Source organism: Pan paniscus, chromosome 17, assembly GCF_029289425.2.
Source record: "Pan paniscus chromosome 17, NHGRI_mPanPan1-v2.0_pri, whole genome shotgun sequence".
Taxonomy (NCBI): Eukaryota; Metazoa; Chordata; class Mammalia; order Primates; family Hominidae; genus Pan; species Pan paniscus.
The window spans coordinates 75,107,752-75,120,956 of NC_073266.2; the positions used below are offsets into that span (position 1 = coordinate 75,107,752).

The following is a 13,205-nucleotide window of genomic DNA, read 5'->3' on the forward strand; positions in this document are numbered from 1 at the left end:
CAATTTCATGCTGCCTTGCATGAAATGGTCACTAGCAGTTAAAACATATCAGAGAACATGATCCCATAAGCAAACTCCAAATGACTGATTGTTCAAAGAATATGCGCTTTGTGCTAAAAACCGCCAACTATTACAATACCATCAAATCCCTTGAAGCAACTCTTGGTGATTTGAGCTGAGGTTTAGCAAGCAAGTAGAAACTGCTTTCGATTCTACTTTGAAACAATACGATGATCAGAATGACATCCCCAGTGCTACAGGTCAACCGGCTTCTCGCATTTTCTTTTCACCTGTCCAGTATCTGAAGGTTACGGTCTAAATGCCTAGGGTCTGGGAGTTCCTCAAATCATGCATACTAAGAGGTAGAAAGGCTGCCCCTGCAGATAAAGACAGGGCAGGTGGCCACATTTTAAAGTGCGACAGAGTAAAATACCCTGGAAAGAACTGATAATGTTTTCTAAATGCTTTCTAAAGACAACCTGTAAACACATGTTGGAGAAAAAGCGGCAAGGTACTCTCCAACGGGGCCTATCCTGAGGAACCAAAAAACAGTGTTCATGAAGGACCCGTGTCCATCAGGGTGGGTTTCACAATGCAGCTGGCTGTCCCTGGAAGGATGCAGGGATGGGAAGGAGCCTCTCCGATGTTAACCAGTGCCACATCTCGTGGGCAGATCTGGCCAGAGTGAGCCCAAAACACATCACTCACTGGCCTAGCCTACGTACCCTCAGAGCAGCTGTTCAATGAACAGTCTTCAGCAAGAACTACTAAAAGACAGAGAAACTAGATTTTTAAACAGCAAAAACTTCATTAATTTAGCATGTACAATAGTTCAAATGTCCGATTTGTACATGATTTTTTGAAAGAAAAGTTTGAAATATGTAGCAAATGCTTCTTAATTTGTATCAGATCATGAACCCTGGGCCAATGATGAATTAAAAAGCTCAAGTATATTGAACTTTTGTCATGTTAATGCCTTTCAGGATTATCTCATTTAATTTTCACAAGGATCTAGGAGTTGAGTTCTGTTACCATCCCCATTTTCTAGCTGAGGCTTAGTGAAGTAAGTAAACTGCCTGAACCAGAGCAGGGAAGCCAACACCATCAGAGAAAGGAACCCATACTCCTATCCACGCTGCATCCGGGAAAGAACAGAATTATTTCATGAGCAGCCCTTACTTATAGCTTCGCTAAAAGCAGTTACAAGCTAAACAGTTAAACTATAATTTGCAAAGCATATTTGAGATTTAGACTTTCCATCACATGATTACACTTCTCATCTATTTCCGTATCTATTCTCTACATTTCTGCAATGCAATGTAACTACATGAAACCATTTCCTGATATAACTCACTGTCTTAGTTAACTGGTCAATTCTATGAAACCAGTGCAAGTCTCAAAACGTCCGCACTGGCTACCAAGCAACAACCACTTCCCTAAAAAACGACAGCATGAAACATGTTTATCTGTTTGCAATCATCACATTTTCTGGCCTAAAGAGAATTTTTCTTAATAGAAATAAATCAATAGACATAGTTCAAAAGTAAACTTTACAACTATATAGGAAAGAAAGGATCAGAAGGGAAGAGGAATGAGAAGGAGATGAAGAGGTACCCCAGCAGCCTCACCAGAGACAGGAGGTGGCGGGAAGGATGCCCTTCTGTCTGTATTGCTTTTTCAAGTCTGACAACTCTACCAGGGCTTTAACTCCTGGGCTCAAGCAATCCTTCTGCTTCAGCCTCCCAAACTGCTGGGGTGTGCTACACCCCCATGCTCACTAGGGCTCTTTATAATGATGGGTACTACAGTAACATAAAAACAGGAAAAATGGGAACCTTTCTGCCTCCTCTTCCCACGAGAGACAGCATAGCAATTGCAAATCTGGTTCATAATAAAACCTTTTTTTTTTTGAGACAGGGTCTCACTTTGTTTCCCAGGCTGGAATGCAATGGCATGATCATGGCTCACTGCAGCTTCAACCTCCCTGGCTCAAGCGATCCTTCCACCTCAGCCTCACAAATAGCTGGGCCTACAGGCGTGTGCCACCATGTCTGACTAGTTGTTGGTGCTGTTGTTGTTGTTGTTGTGTATGAGTGTGTGTGTGTGTGTGTGTGTGTATGTAGACAGAGTTTCACCATGTTGCTCAGGCTGGTCTCAAACTCCTGGGCTCAAGCGATCCACCTGCCTTGGCCTCCCAAAGTGCTGGGATTACAGGCGTAAGCCACTGCGCCAGGCCCACAAGAAACCTCTGATCATGATAAACTGTTAATGACTGGAGTTTGTTCTCTAGTAAGTAGGTGTGAATGGAGGGCTGACATTTTAAAGATGCACTGCGGCATGCACGGAGGAACTGCATAAGAAATGCCCTTGAGCCACAGCTTTAAGCAGGAAGCAAGCCGAATATGCAGAGGCACAGTTGAACAATTTTCGAAGTGAGGTGATCTGAGAAGGGGCCAGGGCCCTTTGTTACTTTGTGCCATGGGAACCAGTGGATTCTGAGAGCAGCTGGAGTGGATGCTTGCTCAGTGATGTCAGAAAAGAGTGAAATGCTCCTTTTGATCCTGCCTAGTGGAGCTGTTCTCCCTGAGGGTTCCCAGTGTCACACACCTATCCTAATCCCAAAGCTCTAAGATATATTTGCAATGAATGTAATTCATGTGTCCTAAGATGTACATTTTTTTGGTTTTAACATTTCTCATATCAGTCCAGTCTACAATAGATGGTGTCTTAAAATTAACTGGTAGTGCTTTTGTATCTTAGTATTATACAAAAACAGGGTGTCCTGCAATGAATTGTGTCTTCGATGTGTTTAATACAGCATTTTTACTTCATCCATGCATTTAGTGGTTCATTCTGCACACTATTATTCTGGATAGAGGTTCTCAGATGTGCACAATCCTCTTTTTGGTGCCACGTCCAACGAGGACCTTCAATACCTTACAATGGTGATATTCTGAGAGCTGAAAGCATCACTGCGAGTTGCTTAGTGTCTTGTGGCTTCCATGATAGCTAGCTAATACTGCTCTAAATATTCTAATCAGCTATCCAACCAGAAAGAAAAGGCAATAGCAGCAGCCTCAATCCATTTCCCAAAGATTTCTTTCCAGTGTAATGATACATGCATCTTTCTTTCATGGTATGTTGCTTATGCCTTATACTCTAGCAATTTAACAAACATCTCGAACTTCCTTTTGAAACTCATGTCCCAAATCCTTAGCTTTTTTTTACTTGTAATGTAGGAAGTCATAGCAAAGGCTAAAGATCAAGGGATAATGCCTGGAGACCTAAATTAAGTGACCATGTATTATGTAGAAACACCATAAATTGAGTCGCCAGTACATATGAAGCATTTAGCATCTACTACTCTTTTGAATTTCATAACTACTTCGAAAGAACTAATCTAGTTACATGTTAATGAAGAAACACCATACCTGTGTTGGGGGACAATTCATCCAGCAGCTTCACCATGCCCTCTCCCTGCTTGGAAGTCCATATCTTGATGGGGGATCCGCCTCCAATCCTGCGGTACTGCTCTTGAATCTTGGGGGTTCGGCGTTTGGCGATGAATGGTGCCAGCTTACTAAATCATTTAACATACAGGTAAGTGGATTTTATTCCACCTTAGCAACCTGAGAAATGTTTTCTACTCAATAAAAAAAAAAAAGCAAAATTTTAGAGAGCCTAACAAAATTAAGCCTTTAAAACAGAAGCTTGAGGTCATTGACAATAGCCAGCTCTCTTGTTGTAGAATAAGGAGCTAAAGCTATACCCTCTCTGAGGAATACCCAGCTGTGCTCCACAAGCTGTTCCAGTAGCACACCTGAAGATTCAGGACACACAACACTCATGCAGAGAACCCTGGATGTGTGCTAGCTACTAGCGTAACACATTTTGATCCCACACCTAACGAGAACTAGGATATAAGACAAATGAAGTAGACATTTCTCTTAATTTAAAAAATAAAGTCTATTAATCTTATAGATACACTTGCATATAGGAGCAAAGATGTATGCACAAGAATGTTCACTGCAACACTGTAAACAAACTAATTGTCCATCATGAAGCATGGATTAAACAAATTAAGTTACGGCCATATGATGCAATTCTAAATAGTAATCAAAAAATGAGCCAGACCTATATATTGATATAACGTTATGAAACAAGATACAGTGTTAAGTTTACACATTCACAATAGCAAAGACTTGGAACCAACCCAAATGTCCATCAATGATAGACTGGATTAAGAAAATGTGGAATACTATGCAGCCATAAAAAAGGATGAGTTCATGTCCTTTGTAGGGACATGGATGAAGCTGGAAATCACCATTCTCAGCAAACTATCACAAGGACAAAAAAACCAAACACCGCATGTTCTCACTCATAGGTGGGAATTGAACAATGAGAACACTTGGACACAGGAAGGGGAACATCACACACCAGGGCCTATCGTGGAGTGGGGGGAGAGGGGAGGGATAGCATTAGGAGATATACCTAATGTAAATGACAAGTTAATGGGTGCAGCACACCAACATGGCACATGTATACGTATGTAAAAAAAAAAAAAAAAAAAAAAAGGAAAGTTTCAAATATAGTACATAAGTACCTTCACATTTGTGTAACAAAGTGGGGGGGGGGTGTGCGTGTGTGTATGTATGTATGTGCGCGTGTGTGTGTGTGTATGTATGTGTATGCTTGGATATGCACGGACTATTTCTGGATGTAACAGCGCTTTCCTCCAGGTGGATAACTGGGAGTGCAAGGTGAAAGGGACACTTGCCTTTTACTGTAATTACTTTTATACTATTTGTAGTTTTTATCACATGCATGTACTAATTTTTCATAATAAAAATCTATTTTGAAAGAAAAAGGAGAGAAGGAAGAAGGGAAAGAAGGATGAAAGGAAAAGAAGGGCAGCAACAATCCATATTTATAGTACAAATGAATAATAATCATTGCTTCCCTGAGTGTTAATCAGCCGTTAAGTGACAAGTACAAATATATCTTTAAAAATCTTTAAAGGTACTTAGGCTATGTCAAGACAACTGCAATTTCCAGGGCTCTGGGGAGCAAAGGGCTCAAGGAGAATCCCCACTAACTTATTTGCTCTCTCCCCTTGCAATTTTCTGATATCATATCCTTCTGATATCCAACAGAAAACAATGCTGCTGTTTAACCATTACCAGATACGCATTAAAACTATTTACTGGTTTGAAACTACAGAATTGAGAGACACATGTCAATGTAGTGCCAAGGTTATAATCAAGGTGTTTATATATATCTCACTTCTGAATAGGAAGCGTCATGAGGTCTCGGTCCAAGAAGAGTCTCAGAAGGAAGTCGTGAACATCTCCGAGAGTTTCAGGGCCTCCCATGTTTAGCATTAATATTCCAGTTTTCGGCTTCCTATATAAAATAAAATACAACGGTTGATTTGTCACACTTCTTATTTTCTTCCAGGGTGGAATCTTGGTTCAGCCAGCAAACTCTAATCTGTTCCATACAAAGGTAAATACTATGGCTCTTTTCACTGCCATCACACGGATACCTATTCGGGGACATCTGTGGCCTCCAGTTCCCCATGGTCCCAGCTCAGACTTGGACCTTTGTCTTTTGGCTTAATTCATGATATCAGTCTTCACTCCGCTGGAAATGTTTCCCTTTTAAAGTCTCGGCCTGAACAGAGATAGAATCTTTAGGGACTGGGAGTCAAGGTAGAAATCTAAAATTGTCCTGCAGCTAAAGCACCTGTATGTGTGAATGCCATATGAATACAGAGGTTACCTGACCTCTCCCAACTTCAGGTTTCCTCATCTGGAAAACATAGCACCCACCACCTACTCAAAATGCTGTTTTGAGAATTCAGTGGGTAACATCTTCAGTCACTTAGCACGTGCTGGCACATGGTAAGTTCTACTCTACACAGAGCAGGGTTCCCCCATAATTTTAAACCTCCACAGTCTAATACCAGCCCATCCCCACTCTTGCATCTGCTCCTGTCTCTTTAGTCAATTATTAAATTAAATGACTACTGACTGAAATTAGTTTTTACATTTTATTTTTGAAATGGATTCTCACTCTGTCACCCAGGCTGGAGTGCAGTGGTGCGATCTCAGCTCGCTGCAACCTCCGCCTTCCAGGTTTAAGCAATTCTCCTGCCTCGGCCTCCCAAGTAGCTGGGATTACACGCACCCAGGCTAATTTTTGTATTTTTAGTAGAGATGGTGTTTCGCCATGTTGGCCAGGCTGGTCTCAAAATCCTGACCTCAGGAGCCTGCCTCGGCCTCCCAAAGTGCTGGGATTACAGGTGTGAGCCACCACACCAGGACTGACTTAAGTTATTGCTTGCTCCTCTGCTTCCTTCTCCAGGACCTCCCTCTATTCCTTCATCCATGGCTCCTGTTATGATAAACTTCTCCTCTCCATCCTGCATGTAAATTCACTGTGTAGATAATTCCTGCAAGAACCGGTGCTAACATTCAAATTAGTCCCAGGCTACAGAATCAACCCCTGAATAAGCAGGAAGAAGCAAAAAGAAAGCAGAGCTCCATAACAAGTTTTAGGTCAAGCAGCTTCTGGAAACTTAAAAAAACAAAGCACTATGCAAAAATGTAAACCTAAAATCCAGATCAAGCTCCGGAGTCAACACAGCCCAAAGTGAGCCAGGCCAGGAGCTCCCCACTCCTAAGCCCCGCCAGAGGGCAAGGTGAAGTCGGAGCAGGACCAGGTGCCTCTGGCACGCTGGCAGGAGCCACCAGAAGACCTTGTGTGTCCCCATGAACAGGTAGCCATGGGATGGCAATAACTGGGGAACTAAAGATCAAGGAGCATTTCTTCCATTCATTCATTCATCTTTTTTTCATTTTTAAAAATTGAGATATAACTCACATACCATAAAATTCACCATAATCTGAACAATTCAGAGGTTTCTAATACATAAGGAAAGGCAGGAAACCATCACGACTATCTAACTCCAGGACATCTTTACCCCACAAAGAATCTTTGTATCCATTAAAGCCACTCCCTGTTCCCTCCCCTCTCACCCCTGGCAACCAGTAATCTACTTTCTGGGTCTATAGATTTGCCTATTCAGGACACTTCATAGAAATGGAATCACATGATTGTGTCTGGTTTCACTCAGCATAAAATGTTCATGATTGTCTGGTTTTACTCAGCATAAAATGTTCATGCTACATGTCGTAGCATGAATCAGTACACTTCACTCCTCTTTATTGCTAAATAATATTTCATTATATGGTTATACCCTCTATTCACTTTCAATAAAGCAGCTGAAAAATAACCAGCCTGAAGTTTATCTAAACACCGTTATTATGAATGCTGAGAGGTCTACTTCCTGAATCTCCTACACCAGACTACCTCTGACTACTGCAGTGACTAAACCAATGCTGCTGAGACAGAGCCTGTATAGAAAAACATTCTTTATGTGCTCGAAAACTAATGATACTATGATGACATCTTTTTTGTTTTTGTTTTTTTTTTGAGACAGGGTCTCACTCTGTCACCCAGGCTGGAGTGCAGTTGCACAAACAAAGCTCACTGCATCCTCCACCTCCCGGGCTCAAGTGATCCTCCCGCTTCGGCCTCCTGAGTAGCTGGGACCACAGGCACATGCCTCCATGCCTGGCTACTTTTAAAATTTTTTATACAGACAGAGTCTTGCCATGTGGCCCAGACTGGTCTCAAACTCCTGGCTCAGGCTCCCAAAGTGCTGAGATTACAGGTGTGAGCCATTGCCCCAGGCTTACGGTGACATCTTAATGGGCAATTTTTAAACAATTATTAACAACGTTTGGCAATAATGTAAGGCAGCAGGTATGTCAAATGTAAACAGGTGGAAACTGTTTTCTTGATCAAACCTGTTATATAAGTGGATGAGGTAAAAATCTGAATTCTCAAGCTACTTTTTCAGAATACGAATCAATTCCTGGGGAAGGAGAAATATGGCATTACAATGAGGTCAGGGATTTTCTCATTTAGACCCCATTATAAAGATTAACTAAGGTCCCTTTTCACATCAATGCCTTCGACCGGGGTTTTTCAACCTCAGCACTACTGACGTTTGGGGCTGGAGAGTCCTTTGTTGTAGAGGACTGCCCTGTGCAATGCAGGAGGCTTGGCAGCATACCTGGCCTCTACCTGTACACAACAATAGCACACACCCCACCCCAGTGTGACAACCAAAAATGTCTCCAGACATTGCCAAATTTGTCCCAGGAGGCAAAAATGCCCCCTTCCCCCTATTGAGAATCACTGTCTTAGAGAAAGAGGGCTTAATCCCCTTCTAAAACAACCAAGCAACTGCACTGAAGATGTGGTTGTTATATAACTCTTCCATGCTCGAGTCCTACAACTGCATTAACGGGTGTGTTGAGTTTTCTTTCCTTGATATTTGAAAATTCCAGATGCATTATTTTGTGAAACTAATATTCCTTTAATCTTTCTACTTAGACCACTAGTCTTCTCCTGGGATCCTGTCTTTCACCCTCAAAATCTGTGACTCACAATAAATTAAGTGCATTTTCCCATGGATTGCTGCCAGTTAACAGATTACTAGTTAAAAAAACCTCAGGCTAAAAGACTTACCTAAGCCACAGACGGTATCAGTGTGCAAACGGGATTTAGAGCTGTTTTTCATCTATAATACCTGAGCTCAGAACAAGAGTGGCTTTAAAGGGGATGCTACTCTGCCCTGCTCATGGTTTTGCAAACGCATGTTGATCTTACACATGAAAGAGACGCACACGACTTGAAAATACCTAAATACACATGCACTTAATTCAAAACTGTGTTGTGCATGATGAATAGCGCATTAGTAAGCCCCAGTCTGACACCCCTCTATTCCAGAATGTGAAGTGAAAGCTTTAGTCAAGGGTCTCCATCTCCTCTCCCTCCAGACAGAACACACCTGAGACCAAGGTCTGAACGTTCATGTTCCGTTTGTTTGAATATAAAAGTGTATACAGCAAAATATATTTAAAACTTCTCACTTGGAAAGGTTTCAACATTTTGCCATTTTTATATCCCAGGACTCTCAAAATACAAGGTTTTTCCGTGAAATATTAAATGTACGTAACAGAAACTTAAGCTTGTCAATTAATAAACAATAATTCTATTCTACTCTATATGGTCAGCCTCAAGAAAAAGTAATACGATCCCAGCTCTTCATTAAACCTCTAAGACATGATTGGCCTGTGGGTCTATGATGCCTCTAGAACAGAATTTGGTGAACTATAGCCCATGCACTAAATCTGTATACACACATACACCCCTACTGCCTGTTTTTGTAAATAAAGTTTTACTGGAACACAGCTCCCCTCATTGTTTATGTAATATCTATGGCTGCTCTCACACTACAACAGCGGAGTTGAATAGCAGCAAAAGACAGAGTTTGGCCTACAAAGCCTGAAAAATTTACTACCTAACCCTTTACAGAACTAATGTCAACCCCTAGCCTAGTGTAGTGTCTACTCTAGTATTGCAGTCTAGTCCAGCCCAAGCATTAAGCAGCACAATGCCTTCATAATGACTGCCATCAGAAGAATCCACAAAGACACTCACTGCTTCACCATTTCTAATATTAAAAAACTAGAAATCACCTACGTGTCCCAGAATGTTGGACAGGGTAGTTTATGACTTAATAAAATACTCTTCAGTTACTAAAATAATATAGACAAATATTTATATGATGATAAAGTAAATAAAAAGAGGGCATTATAAATAAATGATGTACAGTACGGTCACATCTTGCTAAATACATACAGAGTGAATATTAATGGTCATACAGACAAAATTGGCCTGGCTGGTCGCTCACACCTGTAATCCCAGCACTCTGGGAGGTTGAGGCAGGAGGACTGCTTGACCCCAAGAGTTCAAGACATGCCTGAGCAACACAGTAAGACCTCGTCTCTATTTTTTTTTAAGAAGAGAGAGAGAGACAAAATATTGGGTAGTAAGATTATTCATACTGTTTTAAGTTTTTTTTTTTGCCTATCCGTATTCTCTAAAATGATCCCATTTATTTTATGTAAATATGATCTAAAGTTTCTTAGTAGAATTTAAAGACTTTCATTTAATTTTAATAATATTAAGCCTACTTATATTAATGAGTTGCCACTAGAATAACACACAAATGAAATAATTTTTCTTCTACGTTTCCAAACTGAATCAGTTCTTCAGTTTCTATCAAATCCCAACCCTCAGTGCATATGGCTGAGGTGGGGAGAGGGGCTGGGAGGGGCAAGGAGAAATGGAATGGGCCCTGCTTGGCAGGCTGCCAGATGAAGAAGGTATCTAATGCCCATCCCCAACTAACCTCAGGTTACACAGCACTCAGTCATCATACCCATGATCATATAGCAAAAAACAATAAACATACAATAAGAAAATTTTGGTTCTGGCCAGGCACGGTGGCTCATGGCTCACGCCTGTAATACCAGCACTTTGGGAAGCCATGGCAGAATTGCCGGAAGCCAAGAGTTCAAAACCAGCCTAGGCAGCAAAGTGAGACCCCCATCTTTACAAGAAAAAAAATTTTTTTTAATTAGCTGGGTGTGGTGGTGTGCACCTGTAGTCCTAGCTACTTGGGAGGCTGAGACAGGAGGATCACTTAAGCCCAGGAGTTCAAGGATGCAGTGAGCCATGATCACACCACCGCACTCCAGCCTGGGTGACAGAGCTACACTCCTCAAAATAAAAACGGTGGCTCACGCCTGTAATCTCAGCACTTTGGGAGGCCAAGGTGGGTGGATCACTTGAAGTCAGGAGTTCGAGACCAGCCTGGCCAACATGGTGAAACCCCATCTCTACTAAAAATGCAAAATTAGCTGGGTGTGGTGGCATGCACCTGTAATCCCAGTTACTTGGGAGGCTGAGGCAGGAGAATGGCTTGAACTTGGGAGGTGTAGGTTGCAGTGAGCCAAGATCAAGTCACTGCACTCCAGCCTGGGTGAAAGAGCAAGACTCCCTCTCAAAAAAAAAATAAAATTACAGGCTCATGCCTATAATCCCAGCACTTTGGAAGGCCAAGGCGGGCAGATCACTTGAAGTCAGGAGTTTGAGACCAGCCTGGCCAACATGGTGAAACCCCATCTCTACTAAAAATGCAAAATTAGCTGGGTGTGGTGGCATGCACCTGTAATCCCAGTTACTTGGGAGGCTGAGGCAGGAGAATGGCTTGAACTTGGGAGGTGTAGGTTGCAGTGAGCCAAGATCAAGTCACTGTACTCCAGCCTGGGTGAAAGAGCAAGACTCCCTCTCAAAAAAAAAAATAAAATTACAGGCTCATGCCTATAATCCCAGCACTTTGGAAGGCCAAGGCGGGCGGATCACTTGAAGTCAGGAGTTTGAGACCAGCCTGGCTAACATAGTGAATTCCCGTCTCTACTAAAAATACAAAAATTAGCCAGGCGTGGTGGTGTGTGCCTGTAATCCCAGCTACTCGGGAGGCTGAGACATGAGAATTGCTTGAACCCGGGAGGTGGAGGCTGCAGTGAGCTGAGATTGTGCCACCACACTCCAGCCTGAGAGACAGAGTGAGACTCTCTCAAAAAAAAAAAAAAGATATATATGTGTGTGTGTATATATATATATGTGTGTGTGTGTATATATATATATATATTTTTTTTCATACCTGTATAATTTTCATCAATGTGTGATCTAGCAGAAAGGTCATGGAGTTAAATAGGTCCCAGCTACTTTCTCTCACTCTGCCTGATGTTAAAGGGTGCTGTTCCTAGGTACTCATCTCGATAACTTCCCTTTATAACTTCCCTTTATAGAGTCTTCTGTTGCCTCTGTACAGAGGAAGACTTGGGAGCAGTTGTGACTCCTGTTACTAAAGAGGACCCTTGCAACAATGCCATGCCTGCTGCCAGCCACCAGCAACAGAAGAGGTGAGGTATGAAACGTGTACTTCACTTCTTTAGATTTATAGACGATAAATCCTGTTACTTCCTTTATAATTACGTTCACTGTGTTAAGGGATGAAAAACAATACTCTGGTTTCCTATAGAAATTCTTGGTAGATCAGTTATTCGTTATCCTGTACAGAACATACATTTCATAGGCATAATTATGTTAGGTTCGTAAATACATTTCCAGCATATATAATTTGTGTTATGTGACATATTCCAGAACCAAATTCTTAACACAATTTGCAGACTGTTTGTACTCAACTCTGTGTCTTTTAACAATAGCCCTGTTGCAGGGAAGGATCCAGTGGGGAAGGAGGGTGTAAAATCTATGGTTTAACAGCTGTTGAAAGGAAGCCAAGAAAATAGCTCCTTCCACACTGGCTTTTCCCAGCACCTTTCCTCCTAGGCAGCTTGTGTCTACTGGTGTCTGCATCGATAAAGAGAAATTCTTATTTGTACCTGATGTTAGACTCATACCTCTTCTGCGGTTGAACTTGAGGTTTTGCACCCTGGGCATGCTGGGCTGTTTCTGTGGTGGCGGCCGCTGCAGCTGCAACTGACTTCCACCTCCATGGCTGATAGACCCTCCAGCTGCTGGACACCACTGTGACAAAATTAAAGTGCTCGCATGAAATCTAGCTAGAAAGTAATTTCTTCTGAAGAGGTCCTCAGAGCATAATTCCTGACTTTAAAATTTAAAGAGATCCCATGGCAGAGATGATTTTCCTAGCATTTCTCTGCAGGCAGGTAAAGGAACTTAAGCCCTCTCCAAGGGGATGGGGTGGAGGATCGCTCCCCTAGGATGGCCGATGAGAGCCTGCAGAGAAGCATTTTAGAAACTACACACACCTCCTCTCCCCACCTTGGCTGCAGATTTTGATACAATCCCTCACGAGAACCCCTGCAAGAGACCAACATGACTGACAGCAGCGTGCTGCTCCTGTGGAAGGAGAAGGGGCTGCAGAAAAGTGAAAAGCCGCCGATTTCGGGAGTGGCAAGTGGGCCAGTTTTCAAATAGCTGCAGTTCTTCTTTCTGCCTCCAAGCCTTCTTCGGAAAGCACTGGTGCTGAGAACCCAGTACTGCCCTTGAACCTTGACAAGGGGCCTCTGCTTCCCAGGGCCTGTTCTGGCCCTCCTCCCACTGCACCCCACCCCACAGGGTATGCAGTCTCTACCACCAAGGAGACATGCCACCCCAGGAGTCCACATCCCACATGCCAGACCAGGCTCCCAGCGCCCCAGGATTCCCTGTCCCCCAAGTTCCACACCCACTCC

At 42.5% G+C, this 13,205-nt stretch overlaps 1 protein-coding gene across 3 annotated transcripts in view; it reads right to left on the reverse strand.

Moving 5' to 3' along the window:
- Positions 1 to 13,205, reverse strand: part of FECH (ferrochelatase) — a 37,698-nt gene that overhangs the window by 18,607 nt on the left and 5,886 nt on the right. The window contains exons 2-4 of one of the 3 annotated variants that reach the window (XM_003827249.7): positions 12,390 to 12,534; positions 5,284 to 5,403; positions 3,432 to 3,580 (exon numbers count right to left, since the gene is read on the reverse strand). In XM_003827249.7, the coding sequence (XP_003827297.1) occupies positions 3,432 to 3,580; positions 5,284 to 5,403; positions 12,390 to 12,534 (414 nt within the window). The remainder of the gene's footprint in view (positions 1 to 3,431; positions 3,581 to 5,283; positions 5,404 to 12,389; positions 12,535 to 13,205) is intronic. The other 2 variants (XM_003827248.6, XM_034943809.3) reach the window with 2 other exon arrangements.